Source organism: Haliotis rufescens, unplaced genomic scaffold (genome assembly GCF_023055435.1).
Source record: "Haliotis rufescens isolate VD_foot unplaced genomic scaffold, xgHalRufe1.0.p SCAF_19, whole genome shotgun sequence".
Taxonomy (NCBI): domain Eukaryota; kingdom Metazoa; phylum Mollusca; class Gastropoda; order Lepetellida; family Haliotidae; genus Haliotis; species Haliotis rufescens.
This window is the reverse complement of record NW_025963879.1, coordinates 440,939-461,258: the sequence shown is the minus strand read 5'-3', so window position 1 is coordinate 461,258 and position 20,320 is coordinate 440,939. Positions and strand designations below refer to the sequence as shown.

General features: G+C 42.2%; 1 protein-coding gene across 1 annotated transcript; it reads left to right on the top strand.

The window, feature by feature from the left end:
- The first annotated feature begins 7,233 nt into the window (after positions 1 to 7,233).
- LOC125381644 (glutathione peroxidase 2-like) lies at positions 7,234 to 11,279 on the top strand. Its single transcript, XM_048398760.1, has 2 exons — positions 7,234 to 8,505; positions 9,977 to 11,279. The coding sequence occupies exons 1-2, from the start codon at positions 8,326 to 8,328 to the stop codon at positions 10,430 to 10,432; spliced, it is 636 nt and encodes a 211-aa protein (XP_048254717.1). The 5' UTR covers positions 7,234 to 8,325; the 3' UTR covers positions 10,433 to 11,279.
- Positions 11,280 to 20,320: the final 9,041 nt, after the last annotated feature.

Below are 20,320 nucleotides of genomic sequence, written 5' to 3'. Positions count from 1 at the left end.
CCTGTTGTTGATCACCATTACAAATAACGGAGGTGAGTCACTGCTAGCGTCTACCTGTTGTTAACCATCACAAACAACGGAGGTGAGTCACTGCTAGCGTCTACCTGTTGTTAACCATCACAAACAACGGAGGTGAGTAACTGCTAGCGTCTACCTGTTGTTGATCACCATCACAAACAACGGAGGTGAGTCACTGCTAGCGTCTACCTGTTGTTAACCATCACAAACAACGGAGGTGAGTCACTGCTAGCGTCTACCTGTTGTTTACCACCATCACAAATAACGGAGGTGAGTCACTGCTAGCGCCTACCTGTTGTTAACCATCACAAACAACGGAGGTGAGTCACTGCTAGCGTCTACCTGTTGTTGATCACCATCACAAACAAAGGAGGTGAGTCACTGCTAGCGTCTACCTGTTGTTGATCGCCATCACAAACAACGGAGGTGAGTCACAGCTAGCGTCTACCTGTTGTTGATCACAATCACAAACAACGGAGGTGAGTCACAGCTAGCGTCTGCCTGTTGTTTACCAACATCACAAACAACGGAGGTGAGTCACAGCTAGCGTCTACCTGTTGTTTACCGCCATCACAAACAACGGAGGTGAGTCACTGCTAGCGTCTACCTGTTGTTTACCACCATCACAAACAACGGAGGTGAGTCACTGCTAGCGTCTACCTGTTGTTTACCACCATCACAAATAACGGAGGTGAGTCACTGCTAGCGTCTACCTGTTGTTTACCACCATCACAAACAACGGAGGTGAGTCACAGCTAGCGTCTACCTGTTGTTTACCACCACCACAAACAACGGAGGTGAGTCACTGCTAGCGTCTACCTGTTGTTTACCACCATCACAAACAACGGAGGTGAGTCACTGCTAGCGTCTACTTGTTGTTTACCACCATCACAAACAACGGAGGTGAGTCACTGCTAGCGTCTACCTGTTGTTTACCACCTTCACAAACAACGGAGGTGAGTCACTGCTAGCGTCTACTTGTTGTTTATCATCATCACAAACAACGGAGGTGAGTCACTGCTAGCGTCTACCTGTTGTTTACCACCATCACAAACAACGGAGGTGAGTCACTGCTAGCGTCTACCTGTTGTTGATCACCATCACAAACAACGGAGGTGAGTCACTGCTAGCGTCTACCTGTTGTTTACCACCATCACAAACAACGGAGGTGAGTCACTGCTAGCGTCTACCTGTTGTTAACCATCACAAACAACGGAGGTGAGTCACTGCTAGCGTCTACCTGTAGTTGATCACCATCACAAACAAAGGAGGTGAGTCACTGCTAGCGTCTACCTGTTGTTGATCGCCATCACAAACAACGGAGGTGAGTCACAGCTAGCGTCTACCTGTTGTTGATCACAATCACAAACAACGGAGGTGAGTCACAGCTAGCGTTTGCCTGTTGTTTACCACCATCACAAACAACGGAGGTGAGTCACTGCTAGCGTCTACCTGTTGTTTACCACCATCACAAACAACGGAGGTGAGTCACAGCTAGCGTCTACCTGTTGTTTACCACCACCACAAACAACGGAGGTGAGTCACTGCTAGCGTCTACCTGTTGTTTACCACCATCACAAACAACGGAGGTGAGTCACTGCTAGCGTCTACTTGTTGTTTACCACCATCACAAACAACGGAGGTGAGTCACTGCTAGCGTCTACCTGTTGTTTACCACCATCACAAACAACGGAGGTGAGTCACTGCTAGCGTCTACTTGTTGTTTATCACTATCACAAACAACGGAGGTGAGTTACTGCTAGCGTCTACCTGTTGTTGATCACCATCACAAACAACGGAGGTGAGTCACTGCTAGCGTCTACCTGTTGTTGATCACCATCACAAACAACGGAGGTGAGTCACTGCTAGCGTCTACCTGTTGTTTACCATCATCACAAACAACGGAGGTGAGTCACTGCTAGCGTCTACCTGTTGTTGATCACCATCACAAACAACGGAGGTGAGTCACTGCTAGCGTCTACCTGTTCTTGATCACCATCACAAATAACGTAGGTGAGTCACATCTAGCGTCTACCTGTTGTTTACCACCATCACAAACAACGGAGGTGAGTCACATCTAGCGTCTACCTGTTGTTTACCACCATCACAAATAACGGAGGTGAGTCACATCTAGCGTCTACCTGTTGTTTACCACCATCACAAACAACGGAGGTGAGTCACTGCTAGCGTCTACCTGTTGTTGATCACCATCACAAACAACGGAGGTGAGTCACTGCTAGCGTCTACCTGTTGTTGATCACCATCACAAACAACGGAGGTGAGTCACTGCTAGCGTCTACATGATGTTGATCGCCATCATAACTTACGGATGGGGAGTGAAAGCTAGCATCTACCTGATGTTGATCACCATCATAACCTACGGATGGGGAGTGAGTGCTGGCGTCTACCTGACGTTGATCGCCATCACAACTTACGGATGGGGAGTGAGTGCCAGCGTCACTCTGATGTTCACAACCCTCACAACTTGCGGGGGTACATCATTGCGTTATGAGGCCTAACGTCTATGACAGGGCATATATACTGTTATCTCAATCATGGGTTGGTAGATGTCGACCTCAGTAGATGTTGCTCACGAGCGGGTCTAGCAGTTGTAATCATACATGATGACCTATGTCAGAGTACACGTACCGGGATCAAAATAGGGATGTCATTTTGTAAGATTGATCGGACTCTTTTGTTTTGAATTTTCGGATGCTCGTTTCAGAACTGTACCAGATGACACTTCCCAGTGCCATCACCCTAGGAGCGGACTGCAGCCTGCCAGCCTGCATCCCCACTGCCGACATGAACATCGACTGGGACACGTGCAAGGCAGTCAGCCCTGGAGTTGGAGTTGGAGGAAGTTAGTGTTTAGTCTACATGTGTATCGCAACGTAGACACAATTTATGGACAACAACTTCTTTAATACTGTAAAGGCGACGTTTGGGTATATATCCTTATACCGTTGTCAGGCAAGACTTGCTTGACAAAGGTATAAGGATCTATACCGAAACGTTGCCTTTAGACTTGCTTGACAATGGTATAAGGATCAATACCGAAACGTCGCCCTTACAGTATTAAAGAAGTTGTTATCCATAAATTGTGTCTACTTTGTCACCCGTCAACTTCTAAGTATAGTCTATAAAACAATTCAGGTGGTGTATATAAGGAGCGGTCGGGCAGCCTAGTGGTTAAAACGTTCGCTCGTCACGCCGAAAACCCGGGTTCGATTCCCGACATGGGTACAATATGTGAAGCCCATTTCTGGTGTCCCCCGCCTTGATATTGCTGGATAAATGATAAAAGCGGCGTAAAGGCATATTCATTCACTCACTCATGTGGTGTATTGTGAATCGTTCCTGCTATGAGAAAACATGTGTATTATCAACTGGGTTATTCCAAACACTTTGATCTGATTCTAAAGGTACTTAAGACATTCACGTGAACTAGGTCCAATGTATAGGTTTCCGGGGAAGTATCCCGGGCAAATATGTGAAAGATTACTTACCAATGGTGAATAGTGCTTGTGATATCAACGCTCAATCAACACACCAAGAGACAGAGGGTGGTGACTGTTTCTGATAGAAAAGCCAGGTAGTTATATTAGTCAAAGACTTCTGCTTTTTTTTCAGTGCCAAATATTAATGTTCAAGAAGGTTCAGTTACACGAAACACAACATGCACTGGAGATGAGCTTTGCACTACAGGGACAATCGAGACATGTGACGTGAGTTCTGTTGTTCATGGCATCCTTCTTTGTCCTTCTAAATCATTTCTTGACACCGTTGTGACGAACTATGATGTGTCAAACTTAAGGTTTTCACGAAGTATAAACATGATCCCCGTGTATTCCTTCTATATTCAGGGGGCACGGGTGGCCCAGTCGTCTAAGGCGCCGCGATTCGCTGTGCAGAGTTGCGTCCCTTTTGCACGCCAGAAACCTATGATTGTGGGTTCGAATTCCGGTTCGCCCCGATTATGTGCTCGTGGGTTTCCCCGAAGTGGTAAACGTCTGAGACCTGCATCACTTCGGGCTTTCCTCCAACATTAAGCTGACACGCCGCGATATAACTGGAATACTGTTAAAAGCGGCGTTAAACCCAACTCACTCACTCACTCACACCTTCTATATTCATCATTTTCGGTTTTGTCGAACCTCGGATAATTCGAAGCATTTACGAAGGCCCCTTCAACTTCGACACAACGTTGTTTAACTATTGGTTGGATATCCTGGATGTGCCGGAAATAATATCCTGCCCCCTGAAAATATACTTCCCGCTCCACATCTGATTAATAAACAGTGGGCCCTAAGGAACGGGTCGGGTTGTCGGGCTAGGTGACTTGGCTGATTCCGTGTCATCGTGTGCCGAAGGGGACTGTTTTTTTCTGTCAACAGTTTGCCTGTGCTTGCGTAATAAAAAACTGTATTTTACAAACAACGTAGGAGGCAACTATGCTTCTCGTAAAAGGCGACTAACGGGATTTGGTGGTCAGAGTCGCTAACTTGGTTGATGCATGCCATCTTGTCCCAATTGCGTGGATCGGACGTGGAGTATCGTTTATCGTGCGTAGTGTATGTATGGTAGTATTGTACATATACGTTGTTATATTACAGTTTGACCAGGGCGGCCCAATGGTATGCACAGAGGCGGACACATTGGAGATTGTTACAGTCGGTCTCATCAACTCCGGAGAAGGAATGTGCGATGGCACCCTCGATTACAAGATTGAATACGTCAGTCTGCTCTCAGACTCTTCGTACAACCAGTATCTACCCAAATATTGAGTGTAAGACTTCCTGTGTGTACTGACATGCGCAATGTTACCTGTAAATAATGATAAAATGCGTTTGTATGAAACAGTGATTTTTCATCATGCCTTTGCGGTAATCTAATACAAACGAAACGTATACAATCAGCTGGACCATATACAACATGAATATGACTGCTACGTTAGTTTTGACCAGTGTTTGATGACATAATCTTACTGATACATTGCGCTGTCATCCCATACAAGCTGATTTGTCCAAGGACTTTGAGAAATATCACTTGTGTATATGTTTTTAGATCACATGGTGTTAAATTGATAGGTCCTATTTAATAGAATAAAATATATCTTTGGTATCACGATCAGGAGGTTTAAAACATAAGCACGACAAACTCATTCCTCTTCTCGAAGAAATGCTATGCTGTCTTTAGGTTTTATACAAACATGAACCGTGTCATGTTGTACATATTTAAAGCATGGTCCTATTCAATTCAACATCATGTATATCCTTGTATTCTGATAGAACATCAATATGTTGCCACCATATGTCACAGTGATGTCTTACATATGAAAATAAAATATGCATTCAATTTTGTTTTAACGACAGTCTATATTTCAACAGAATATGTACCTACGTGTATGGTAATGATACTTAATACTTTACCAAGACTGGACCGAAAATAATATATAAAATGTTACCAAACAGTTCAATGTATTTCGGAATATATCAGTAACGAAACTTAAACACAAATACTTCAGGTGTTTTGTTATTTTCGTTTGAAAATATAGACTGGTTCCAATCTATAAGACTTTCATGGACACCCGTTGTCTTCAATTATGAAAACTATCCGAAACACAAACCTGAAGACATAAGAGGCCATTACAAATCTATGTCCTAAACATGTTTAGATCTATGTTAGAATCAAAACATGTTTAGAATCTAATCACGTTCGGAAAATATAGATTCTTTGTGGGCATGATTGGTATTTGTGCCAGTAATCTATCTGGTTACACATCTACACATCTACATCTACACATCTATGATGGTGTAGACGAGAAACAGGAGCATTATACTGGACAATATCTACAAAAGCCGAATGGTGCCACTTTGGTTGCATTATTTTTTGTGAAATCTAGATTTCTCGTTATTTCAAATAGTTTCCAGAAATAACGAGAAAATAATCGCAGCAACGAGAAAATAATCGAAGTAACGACAAAAAACACGAAATTTCAGGGTTTTTTAACTATACTTGTAATAACGAGCAAATCATTGATATCACGAAAATATAATCGAAATAATGAAAAAATAAACAATAATTGAAATAACGAGAAAATTTATTTTTTTTAAATAAATATATATGCTACCAAAGTGGCACCATCAGGCTTTCGTAAATATTAACACAAAGTGCTTCCAAGCTAAGAATGACATTTGTAACATGTACCTCTCTTGCATGCTGCAAGATTTGTCAAAAGGACTGAAAACCAATATCCTATGAAAATACGACTTGGTGATTGATAACTTATTAGCTTCAGTATGATCACATATTATTATAGTATTATGATAATATGATATTATTACAGTAATACCCTCTAAAGGCTGTCACACTGATTGTTCACTCTTTCGCCATCATAGATAAAAACTCACTTCAGCTTATCGGAAACAGAGAGTCTGTCGTGATGTCTTCTTGTTGATGTGTTATTCAGCCTTCACCTTAACATACGCACCCCAAGCCTCGTTTTCAAACCGGAAGTGGTGAAGTGTAGGGGTAGGGGAGTAGGGTTGAACGCCGTTTTTAAAAGTATTCCAGTTATGTTACAGTGGGTCAGCTTGATGTCTGAGGAAAGCCCGAAATGATGCAGGTCTCAGACGTTGACCACTTCGGTGAAACCCACGAGCACAGGTTTGGTGCTGACAAACCAAGAAACAGAATTGGTGCGAACCGGGATTCAAACCCCAAATCATAGGTTTCTGGTCTGTACAGGGGAGGCAACCCTGCACAGCGGATTGCGGCGCCTTAGATGCATGCCGTCACAATGAGTTCGTCCCAGTGTGCAGGTTACACAGGCGCACGATAGTTCCGAATTGTCATAAGATATGGCCACACAATAGCGATACATACATCGTGTGAGTAATGTTACCAAATTCTTTTTAGACGGACTCTGCGTCTGTCCAAACTGTCATCATGCAGAAGACAGGTGACTTAAGTCTGTAAATGTAAACTGCGTTTGGTCCAATTTGTATGAGCTCGTTTCAATATATTAGTTAACACCTATTTTTTTTACCAAAATATCCATTTATTAAGGACAAATTCGTGGAATGATTAAATATGTGTTTTGTGTCAGTGCTAATGTTCATCTAGCGCCGATTTCCTTTCTATATTTGACATTACAAATAATTTCATCATCTTTAACGAGAATTTGTTCAAATTATTAGTGACTGTCGCTATTGTTTCGGATCACATCTTTAGTTTGGGACAAATACCCATCTTCTGCACAAAGAAAGTACGAAAGCAAACAGGAGAGACACAGTGAACAACAACCTTTCCTACTTACTTTCGAAGAAATGTATTCCAACACGCCATAGCAATAAGGCTCCCTGCAATAGCCCAGTAGTTGAAATGTTCAAATGTAACGCCGAAGTCCTGGTTTCGAATTCGATTCCCCACATGGTTATAATATGTGAAGCCCATTTCTGATGTCCCTTGCTGGATATTGTTAGGAGCGGCGTCAAACTATACTCACTCATATCAATAATGTCTGATTTGTCCAATTAATGAAGAAACCAATAATCAAATTTTTCAATAAAAAAAATAAAAATGAAACATGCAGTGTAACAGTAACCGGGTGACCTAGTGACCTGGTGACTCGCTTTTACCAACTACCGGACTTACTAATTCTACCTTCATTGATGCATTCCTTTCCACCAGTTCCATCCAACAAAAGAAGGGCGACATATGCACAATACGAGCTATTGTTTATTTACGAGCGTCTACACAATAAATCTGCATGAACATAAAGCGTGTTGTATAGTACACGAATTCTGGTGAGACATGACGTAGATTCCCGTCCCGTGGAGATCCTATGATAAAGCCTGGGGCAGAAATTTACAGAATGCGTTCACTGAATAGCGATCAAAAGCCGCGGAGCTAAGTGATAGAGGGTTGACGCGCACAATAGATAAATACTTTCGCCTACAAAGCAACGCGTTGTCTATTGAGACACAAAAACTGTACAGGTACATTCTCACCAGTAGCAAATCGCCGAACTGTGTGGCAATGATTAATCGTTCAGGGGGTCTACTTGAAGGGTATCTACCCAACGCTGTGTTGACTAAACCTCACGTTAAGATAGCTATCACAAGAGGGACGTCGGTTTCGGCTGGGGGAAGAGTTGCTAACAGAGAAAGGATATCGACTCGTAATTACTTTTTATACCTTTGGATTTTGGTTGATTGGTGTGGATTTTCTACCTCCTTGAAACGTTTACCCATTGCGGGTGTCCCCTCGACGTGGTGAATGGGTGAGTAGAGTTCTGGCTCTATGATGAGTAACCATCCGGTTGTCAAGCTGGGTCCTGTCTCATCTATTTCATCCTTCTACGAGCTGTCGGCGCCTCTCATTGACGGGCGAGTGGACCAGTTTAAGGGGTTTGAGGGGCGGCTGACGTTGGTTGTCAACATCGCGACTGCTGACTTCAACACAAGGAACGAACTTAAACAGGTGAGAGGGGAGCTTGTGGGGGGTCTGTTATCTATGGTATGCTCACCTGAACATGTGCAGTATTCGTACTGTAGGGGTCCATGTCTGAGTGTTTGTTTGTTGTTTAGAGCCGCACTCAGCAAATTTCAGCTATATGGCGGCGGTCTGAACCAGACAATCCAGTAATTGACATCAAAAGCATCGGTCTACACAGTTGGGAAGCGATGACATGCATCAACCAAGTCAGCGAGCCCGACTACCCGATCCTGTTTGTCGAAGCATGGGTTGCTGGATACCTCTTCTAACCAAGATCTTCACGGGTCCTATTTCTGAGTGAGAGATTGGGGGTAAGCGCCGCTTTGAACGGTATTTCAGTTATATCACGGCGTGCTAGCTGCATGTTCAGCTGAGTGAGGGAGTTGGAACCACATGAGCTAGAGCCCGAACATTCAAACACAAGATACTGTCTGTTATCAGGCTCCTACAGTAGGGATTGTAGCTCCATTGTCGACCACTAGTTTGAGTAAATGAACGCCGTTTTTAACAGGATTTCAGTCATATCACGGCGTGTCAGCTTGATGTGGTGGGAAATCCCGAAGTGACGCAGGTCACAGACATTTGCCACTTTGGTGAAACCCACGAGCACGGGTATGGTGATGAGAAACCTACAAACGTAATCAGGGTGAACCGGGATTCGAGCTCACGAGTATAGGTTTCGGGCACGCCTAAGGGACGCAAATCTTCACATCACAGTGATTTCCCAGCGCCTAAGACGACAAGGTCATCCACGACTCTATGTCCCAGGCTTCTGTGTATACAGTAGTCAGACAGGTTACACGCTCGACCACCCGACCCCCCTAGCCGGTTCTTAGGGATCCATCTTTCAATATTCTGGGATTTTCCAGGAGCTGCTTCAAAACACGAACCTTTTTGCACAACACATTTCTTTCAGGTCATTCATCATATCCAGTGACTAATTTATGTGTTTTTTTCTGGATAAAACCTGAGGCAAGTTTTCTTTTTAAAAACTTAACTTTTCTTACTCGGATCCCAGCCTCCTATATCTACCCTTCCCATCACCCCTCTTAATATCAAGTGGGTTTTTTCCGTTACAAGCAAGTGTAACCCATAATGGTCACATGCTTGTAGAAAAAATCCCCAACCCCTCCCCACCACCACACTCCCTCTGATAAAACAATCTCATTTCGGAAACTGATTTTTCAACGTACTTTCCTACGGTGATCGATACCCGCCACTGGTGAGATCATTTTTCACTGTATGCCTCCATATTTTAACTGGCGGCCGCCAGATACTTCCACTGGTGAGATAAAATATAGAGGTTTACAGGGGAAAATGATCTCACCAGTGGAAGTATCTTGCGGCCGCCAGATAAAATATGGAGGCATACAGTGAAAAATGATCTCACCAGTGGCGGGTATGGGCCACCGTACGTTCCCGATAAAGATTAACTGAATATATTTTATATCCACAGCTGAATGAACTGTTGTCTGCATACTCTTCTAAAGGACTCAACATCTTCGCCTTCCCATGTAACCAGTTTGACGGTGAACCTTATGAAAACGATGAAATATTACCCATCATGCACTACGTTCGTCCCGGGGGAAAGTTTGAGCCTCGTTTTAAAATCTTTGCTAAGTGCGAAGTTAACGGTATGAAGGCTTCGCCTCTGTTTGAGTATCTGAGGATGAAATTGCCTCGACCTGACAATGATGATGACATCATAATATCACGTGAGAAACAGGTGCCATGGACGCCTGTAAAACGTCAAGACATTGGCTGGAACTATGAGAAGTTTTTAATCAACTATGACGGCCAGCCAGTCAGGCGGTACACGCACAAGGCTGATATAGAGCTAATTAAAAAGGATATTGAGCATTTCCAGAAGAAAATACCAAGGACAGTCCGGGAACAGCACGGGCTGCATTGAACAACGCTATGTTATTATAATATATGCCGCGAAAACAACACCTACATCTCAGAAACTTGCCGAAATAGCATTGTTAGTCCCCTCGGCCTCGTTTCAGAACTTGAACGTAGGAATATGCGACTTTAAGTCGATGTTAAGATATTTACGACAGCCCAATCTTTGTGTCTCACAGAACATGTCAAAGCAGTTTACGAGGCTATATTGTGCGGTAAGTGTAAGAAAGTAATTATCTGATTTCCAAAAGTTCGCGGATTTGAATTAATTCCGCTAGACTTATTATTTGTTTTTGACGTTATTCGGAATGTTTCTCAGTTAAGTAAAATGCATTAAGAACTGTTTAACAACCCCTTAACTTGAGTCCACTCAAGTGACGGGCGGCGGCCAATGTGACATAGGGGGTGGGGAGGAGGGGGCAGAGGGCAAGTCGTCTGAGAGTTCGTTGTTCTGGCAAGAGAAACAAGAAATGAAAGACGTGTTTCGGTCCAATTTTCTCTCAGAGTCATAAATTCTGTTGTCAGAAGGAGGTAGGTCGCTATGAACCACGGCGGTTCCCAAAACTTACGATGGATCGGACAAACCGGAACTTATAGTGTCAGCATCGAACCACCAGGTAATAAATCCACACATGCATTCTAGGACATTATTCTATTGTGTGCTGTTTAGAGAGATGTGCCTGTTGAAAGAAAGAATTCGACAATTGTCGCTGATGGTCCAATAAATGTCATATTATCAAATGGGTATACCGTTTAACCAATGTCTTCTGTCAATATGAATACACATGTATAAATGACTGTGTTCCGTGGCTTAGATGCAGTGTAAATTATGTGAATAAATATTTATCAAAAGATTTTTTTTTGTTTAAGCTATGCATTAACTTATATCTTAACTGAGAAAGTCCACACTTATTCACACTGGCACGGTAAGATGGTAGCTTAAAGCGTTAGCTCATCACGCCAGTACCCTGGTTCTATTCCCTACATAGGTACATTTGTAACCCATTCGTAGTGTGCCCTGCCTTGACAGTGTTAAACCGGTGTTAAACAATCTCTCCCACTCACTCACTCACTCACTTACTCACTTACTCACTCACTCACTCACTCACTGTACCGTTGTTGATACAAAATGTGAATACCCACTTTGAGACAACAGAAAAAAACGACGAAGCACATACAATTTAGCCGCAAGCATCTACATTCCGGCGGCCTGTAAAGAATCAAATCCCGGCCAGGAAAATCAGTGAGTGTCAGGATAAGCAACGATCACACGATCGGTGCAAGAAGGCCCATAATCAGGCAGATCATACATTTTACCCACCTGACCCTCATAAGTCTGCTCTAAAACAATGGGTGACAGGGGCCTATCTACCAAGGAATCACGAAGGGCTTACAGACATTTACGAACGAAAAATACTGTCCACAAAAACCTGAGTTCTGTTCCTATCAATAACATGTTTCAATCATATTTCGTTGGGGGTAAATACATAAACTTTAATGTTCTGCATGTGAATGCATCAACGAGTCAGTGAGTGAGTTTGGTTTAACGCCACTTTTATAAACAGCGCTTTTCCAGCTATGTCAGAGTGTCAGCTTAATGTGGGAGGATTGGCTGAAGTGAAGAGACGTTTACCACTTTTGTGAAGACCAGGAACACGGGTATGATGCTGACAAATCTAGAAACATAACCAGGGCGAACCGGGATTCGAACCCACGATCATATGTTCCTGGAGTATCCAAGGGACGCAACTCGGCACAGCGAATTTAGACGACTTAGACGGCACCCTCAAATGCATCAACGAGTGGATATTTTGCATTATAATGACCCTTGAAGTTACTCTACTTGGGGCCCAGTAAAAACTGAGTATACACACTCGTCTGCTGGTATGGGCATAAAGATATAAATATCAAGTGGACCCTGTCGTGTCAGCATTTTATGTGGCAGAATCTGGTCGATTATGAAATACCACTTTCTAGTCCCAACTGTGTCACGACTTCAGTCAAGGGAAATATGACAAGCCTATAAAAAGTGTGGGATGCATGCAGGCACACGCACCACAGCAGTAGCCAATTAACCTTGGAAGGCCGGTGTGTTACACACCAATTGTGGATATATACGGCGAGTTCATGTACAAGTAGTGTATGCTTCTAGCATACATATAGCTCATGATCTACATATTTCACATGATGTCCCCTGCCAACACACAGCTTCTGGTCTACACATTGCTATCTGGCCTACACGCAGCTCCTGGTCAACACATTGCCATCTGGCATACACGCAGTTCCTGGTCTACACATTGCTATCTGGCCTACACGCAGCTCCTGGTCAACACATTGCCATCTGGCCTACACGCAGCACCTGGTCTACACATTGCTATCTGGCCTACACGCAGCTCCTGGTCTACACATTGCTATCTGGCCTACACGCAGCTCCTGGTCTACACATTGCTATCTGGCCTACACGCAGCTCCTGATCTACACATTGCAATCTGGCCTACACGCATCTCCTGGTCTACACATAGACACTGGACTACACGCAACTCCTGGTCTACACATAGCTTGTCAACATACGGAGCCAAGCCTACATGTTTCATTGAGTGAGTTAGTGAGCGAGTGAGTATGGTTTTACGGCACTTTTAGCAATATTCCAGCAATATCACGGCGGGGGTCGCCAGAAATGGGCTTAACACATTGTACCAATATCGGGAATCGAACCCGGGTCTTCGGCGTGACGAGCGAACGCTTTAACCACTAGGCTACCCGACCGCCCCCTACATATTTCATACTGCTACGGTGTACATACATGTATGTCAACTGCATACAGCGCATTCTCTACCAAAAGATCCCAGCATACACAAAACTCCCAGCATACACACAGCTCCTACCTTACATGCAGCCAACATACAGCTCCTAGCAAACATACAGCTTCTAACCAGCATACAGCTCCTAGCCAACATACAGCTCCTAACCAACATACAGCTCCCAGCAAACATACAGCTTCTAACCAACATACAGCTCCTAACCTACATATTCAAATATGCAATACTGTTACGAAATGTATAATTATGTTAACTATACTTTGAAGTGATGACATATGACAACGAGAAGCCATAATTAATCCTCCTACATTGGTACACAGATATTTATATAGAGAGAAATAGTATATATGTATCTCGTCACTTCCTGACCAACTTGGCATTCACATCCCTAGCTCTTCTTATCAACATAGAGCACACGTCCCACATTGAGCTCCTAACCAACGTAAACCTCATATCAACATGGAGCTCCTAATTAACGTACAGTTCATATCCACATTGAGCTGATAACCAAGGAAGAGCTCATATCCACATGGAACTCCTAACCAACGTTCAGCTCACATCCACATGGAACTCCTAACTAACGTAGAGCTCATATCCACATGGAGCTCATTACAACGTTGAGCTAATATCCACATGGAACTCCTAACCAACGTTGAGCTAATATCCACATGGAACTCCTAACTAACGTAGAGCTCATATCCCACATGGAGATTCTAACCAAGGAAAACCTCATATTCCACATGGATCTCCTAACCAACGAGGAGCTCATATCCACATGGAGCTCCTAACCAACGTGGAGCTCATATCCACATGGAGATTCTAACCAAGGAAAACCTCATATTCCACATGGATCTCCTAACCAACGTTCAGCTTATATCCACATGGATCTCCTAACTACCGTAGAGCTCATATCCACATGAAGCTCCTAACCAACGTTGAGCTAATATCCACATGGAACTCCTAACTAACGTAGAGCTCATATCCCACATGGAGATTCTAACCAAGGAAAACCTCATATTCCACATAGATCTCCTAACCAACGAGGAGCTCATATCCACATGGAGCTCCTAACCAACGTGGAGCTCATATCCCACATGGAGATTCTAACCAAGGAAAACCTCATATTCCACATGGATCTCCTATCCAACGTTCAGCTTATACCCACATGGATCTCCTAACTAACGTAGAGCTCATATCCCACATGGAGATTCTAACCAACGTACACCTCATATTCCACATGGATCTCCTAACCAACGAGGAGCTCATATCTACATGGAACTCCTAACCAACGTGGAGCTCATATCCCACATGGAGCTCCTAACCAACGTTCAGCTTATATCCACATGGAACTCCTAACTAACGTAGAGCTCATATCCACATGGAGCTCCTAACCAACGTTGAGCTAATATCCACATGTAACTCCTAACTAACGTAGAGCTCATATCCCACATGGAGATTCTAACCAACGTAAACCTCCTATTCCACATGGATCTCCTAACCAACGAGGAGCTCATATCCACATGGAGCTCCTGACCAATGTGGAGCTCATATCCACATGGAGCTCCATATCAACATGGAGTTCCTAACCAACGAAGAGCTCATATCCACATGGATCCAACGTATAACTTATTTCACACACGTAACTCCTTATAAACACAGAGCTCCCAACTAACAAGGAATACGTCAATAACAAGGAGCTCATATCCGACATTTGGCTCATTACCTAAACGGAGATTCTACATTGTGAGATTGTATGAAAAGGGACAGAAGTGTTTAATTTAAGGAACTTGGATACATTCATCGTCTCAGCTGCAGCCGGGAGTAGAAGTAGAAGTCAGTAGTTGTTTCAGGGGTTTCGATATATACTGTGGAGAAATGGAGGCCCGCCGTTTTAGTCTCATATCAGCTTGTGAAGATAGTTTCAGACAATGAATCCTTCTACCCTGTCACATGAGGATCATAGCGAAAGATTATATACTGATATGAACCTTAACCATTAACACTAACATGCACAAGTGCTGTTGAGGTAACTGTTTAGCAGTCATCGGAAGTGCCAACTCTGGGGTTACATCGATGACGTCACCATTTCGTGACGTCACATAATGCACTGTTAGTATTTCTTTTGATGGTCCTATATTTTTCTGTAACAGTAAGTTATTGACTATGCTTTGTAACATACCATGTTGTGTCTACACGGCGGGAATAGGGCAACACATTGTAATACAATTTTTATTCATTGAGACTATGAAGTATGGTGGTATGAGTCTTTGGCGCCATTCGGTATATCTTCGACTTTTGGTTACAGTAGTACAGATAGTGAATGTGTGTCTGTGTTTAATTCTCTTATTTATTTTATTAGTTTCTGTGTTTGTTGTTTAACGCCGCACTCAGCAATATTCCAGCTATATCACGGTGGAATGTACATAATTGAGTCTGGACCAGACAATCCAGTGACTGATATCATGAGCATCGAATTGGGATACGACGACATGCATCAACCAAGTCAGCAATTCTGACCACCAGATCCCGTGAGTTGTCTCCTACGACAAGCATAGCCTTCTTTTACAGCAAAGCATGTGTTGCTGAAGACCTATTCTACCCCGGATCTTCACGGGTTGAAAGGAGCTAATGGGCAGAACTTCTGCATATTAAACATACAACTTAAAATATATTTCGATACTACCGGAGTCCTCCCCCCTTTTACCATTGTACATATATACAGTACGAAGGAGTAAATATACGTTACTGGTCGCATTGATCGAAAGCTACTCAGCTCGGCATTCATTGACAAAAGTGATGTTCAGATACGATGCTTGAGCAAACTTCCAGTTAAAATATTTGAAGCATACATAAAATCACGCCCATCGGCTTATTTTCTGTAAACAATCGTATGGTGCTTCGACTTGTCGCAGTCAGCAATATACCAGCTGAATCACAATGACATTGCAAGAATTGGGCCAGGAATCTTACAAAATTGTCAATAAAACTTCACCTAGGTGTATTCAAAATTTGTCTAATGCTGCCGACCTACTCCCTCGGGCAGTTGAGATCCCCCGGGTAACAGAGTTGGAGGTGAATTCATTGGTAAGGAGGCCACCCAGATTTTCGAAAAGCTGATTCATGTAGAGATTTCTGCCGGCTTCGGAACTGGTCAGTCCTCATAAGCAAAAGCTCTATATGAAAATATGATACATGATTCTCCTAAATGTCCTTTTATTATCCTTCTAACTGTTTTACTGTAAATATGTTTTAACTTCCAATCATTTCAGATGTTATATGTTTTGTCTCTTGACCTGTTTTGTCGGAATAATAGCTTTAAAGTGCTAATGTTATAATGTTGCCTGTTTAACCGTCGTTTAATAAAATAACGTAAACAAGAGCCGAGTGTGGAACGCCGTCAGGTAGAATACTATGTAAACAGTCATGTGTCTGAAACCCCAACCTAATTTAGTAGCGTACCATTATATATTCTGGATTTTTGTGACAGAGAGAAGATTTTCTCTATCACTAACTCAAGACACAAACAGTTATTGTCTCTGAAAGGAACCAAAGATTTTTTTAATGGAACCAAAAATAACTACACGTCTGGTGAATTTATTTCCTTAATATTTCAAATTATTATCCCCACGTTTTCCTTAGTACATTATTTTGATTATTTCGTCGAGCCACTTTTCTCACTCGTCCAGTTCGAGGTGTGGTTTCAATGGATCCTCGCTGTTGATAACATCGAATATATGTGTAGACAGTGCATCTATGATTCTTGAATAAATATGGCCTCTTAAAGATTTCTAAAATTATCTTTTTGAAGATTCGGCCAATCTTTCGGATTTTCTGTTCGTCCGGAAATGGTCTCAAACATGAAGCAGACGATACATTACGTCACGTGACAATCACGTGACATCTCCACCGCCACGTTACTTAATATGGTGCAAATAAACGACCATTTTTGTAACTATTTTATTGATAGAATAGGAGAGGGATGTGTAGGAATCACAGAAACGTCCGACTTCAAACCACTGGTCGACAGCATAATATAAGTTTCTTGAAATAGCACTACAATGATGAAGCGACACGCCATAGGCTCTGTGAATCCGTGTCACTTGCTAACGTGATACACAAGGCTAAGTGTTTTATAATACCTGGTTTGACTGCTGGCATACATTATACAATAATCTGCTGCAGGTATTTGTTGTGAGATTAGCGAGTGTAGGTGAGAAAATACCCAACCATTGTAAATTATCACTAATGTTTATTGCTTACAAAGATCAATCGATGTCTGTCTTTATAACGGCACGGATTGAGGCTGCGTGTGGAATCCCCGCTCCTAAAATTGAAACGGAAAATATCTTACGATGTTAAAATTATATAATTCACTTTAAATCAAGGCTACTTGACACGCCCCCACTAGACATAATGTAATCTCTACCAGTATTGAGAATTATATATACAACAGAGGCCTCCCAGCAACTAATAAAACGATCGCGTATATATTTTCTGTACCCGGCCCTTAGTACAAGTAAAGGTCTCCGCAGTCGGAATATAATGCCACATAATCAGCTGGACAATATACATGTATTTGAATCCATCGACTCCAACTCAATACTTGTGGGCGTGACAGCAAACACTGAGCGACGACGAGAACATTTACTCCTAATCAGCCGCACAACAGCTGGGTTTTCCGAGGTGCGACCATGTTTTACATACATCATTAGAATCCATTAAAAGCATCAGCTCTCAGTATGGTGGTCCCTTGGAGACGCGACATGGGGTAATGGATACTTCATTCTACCATTCACCACGGGACATACCAGCGGCTTCTTGAGAACCTTATGTAATACATGTTCTAAATTTGACAAAAAAACGTGTTCGTTTGAAAATATGCTTTATGTCCGATCATATGTTGTCATTGTGTTGCAAACTTTCTATTTTTTATTTGGTATTGCTTAAAACGAGAAATTAAATACTATCAAGGGACCATTCCGCGAATCTATCTATCGTACAATTTCTGTCTTAACGGAAACGAGGAAAATTCATGATCAACAACGTAAAATCAATAGAATGTGTATGATAATATGTTTATGATCCACACTTTATTATAAACTGAAGTGAACAACTGCTGTCTTTTATACTGATACAATAAATACAAACACAGTCGCTATTCCTGAGTGCGGAGTTAAACAACAAACAAACAAACACAGTCCCACGAAAAGTAAATGCAACAACAATTATCTTTATTTCGTCAAAAGTAGTATTTGCATTATGTAAACAATGCAGTAGAGCGTAAACAATGCCTATTATTTGAATGCTCACATATTGTTTGGTTATATAACCTACATGTACTTTTACATATGGATATCTGTCGCCAAGGCACGGAACTCATAAACATCTCATTCATACAGATACTCCGAAATTTTCGAGTTGCGAGTATTTCTTTTTATCATCCAAAACTGGCTCCCACAGGAGATATCGCTTGGGTGAGATCGAGCGATATCTACATTGTAGATATCGCTGCAATGAAATTGCATCACAATTGTTTGCAGACCATTGTGACGTCCTTATTCATATCAAATATATTAACACTAAAACTGCTTTTAACTTTTATCAACGAGTTGTGCCATATTTTATGTCAAAAGACACGAGGGTGAAATTCTACTTATAATCCAAAATCATTCTTCCAACATTTTTCAGTTTGTAAACAGTAATAAGCAGTGTCTTCAGTGTGAAGAGTACAGCCATCCAGCTTCAGTGGCAGAGAGATTAGCATCTTCCCGAGACAAGAGCGTTAACTGACTATAAAAGTCCAGTTTCCACCCTTGCCGAACTAGGCTGGCATTATGGAGTTACATTTTGGCTGGACTAACGAGTCTATGCATGGTCTAATCAAAATCGCGCAACGAAATCGAAATCCGGTTCGTAAACTGCCGTGCAGATTTAGGTCGATTGCAGGATTTACAAAGCATGTGCACCGCCAACTCGTTGCTAACAGATATTTTCCAAACCTTTTCATGTTTTTAATCAAGATGCTCACGTGATTTAATACACTTCGCGATGTAAGATCCGTTTTATCACAATATAGATCTTGATTATCGATCAGATCGTCTTGACTGGGCGCCGCCATTTTGTTTGAAACAAATGCAAGTGATGGAATCGGATTGGTCGATAGGAGAGGCTCAGAAGGGACATAACTCATAATAGCCACTGGTGGCGCTACGATCGAGCCCAGGAATTCCAGTCAAGTTCGGCAAGGGTGGAAACTGGACTTTTAAAGTCAGTTAACTCTCTTGCCTCGGGAAGATGAGAGATTAGTGATGTTATTTGATTGTGACGTCATGGTAACCGATGACGTTACAGTGGTCTACTAAGAATTGTGATTCAATTTCATTATAGATGCGGAAACCTGTTTTGGGTGATACAGTCATGTGTATATATTTATTACCAACGAGGGCTATCATTACGGTTCATAAAAATCACATGTGCCCTAGGGTCATACCACGTCACGAGACAACAGTGTATTGTTTCCGTCATCCGGACGGCATTGTTGACGTCATTCCAATGTTATTGTGACGTGAGGTCGGCATGACGTCACACTAGAAACGACGACCAAGCTAAAGATTGTTGACGTCATCGTTCCGCTGCTGTTGCGACGTGCTGACCTTATAGGTCAACACTAAAATTCGTCTCTGTATGTAGACATTTTCTTCAGTAATAAATAGAACATTATATTACAATTATATGTTCATGTCATACTATGTTAACGACTCTCGTATTTCACTCGCTCGGGAAATACCGGAATTTAGACACTCGTGTGGTAAACACAGTATGATATGAACACTTATATAATATCCTCTATATACTATTTATATTTCCTCTATAACATTTCTCACAGTGAACAGTCTAGAAATTAAATTAAATCCCAGAAATGATCTAAAATCGTTTTATATACAACAATAAACACTAGGTTTACTGAATATACTTATAACTGACAGCTAATCTATCCATATGATTGTCTAAGGGTGAATTCAAATCAACTTGACATCAGTTATGAATGTAATATAACCCTTCGGTGGTTTAAATAT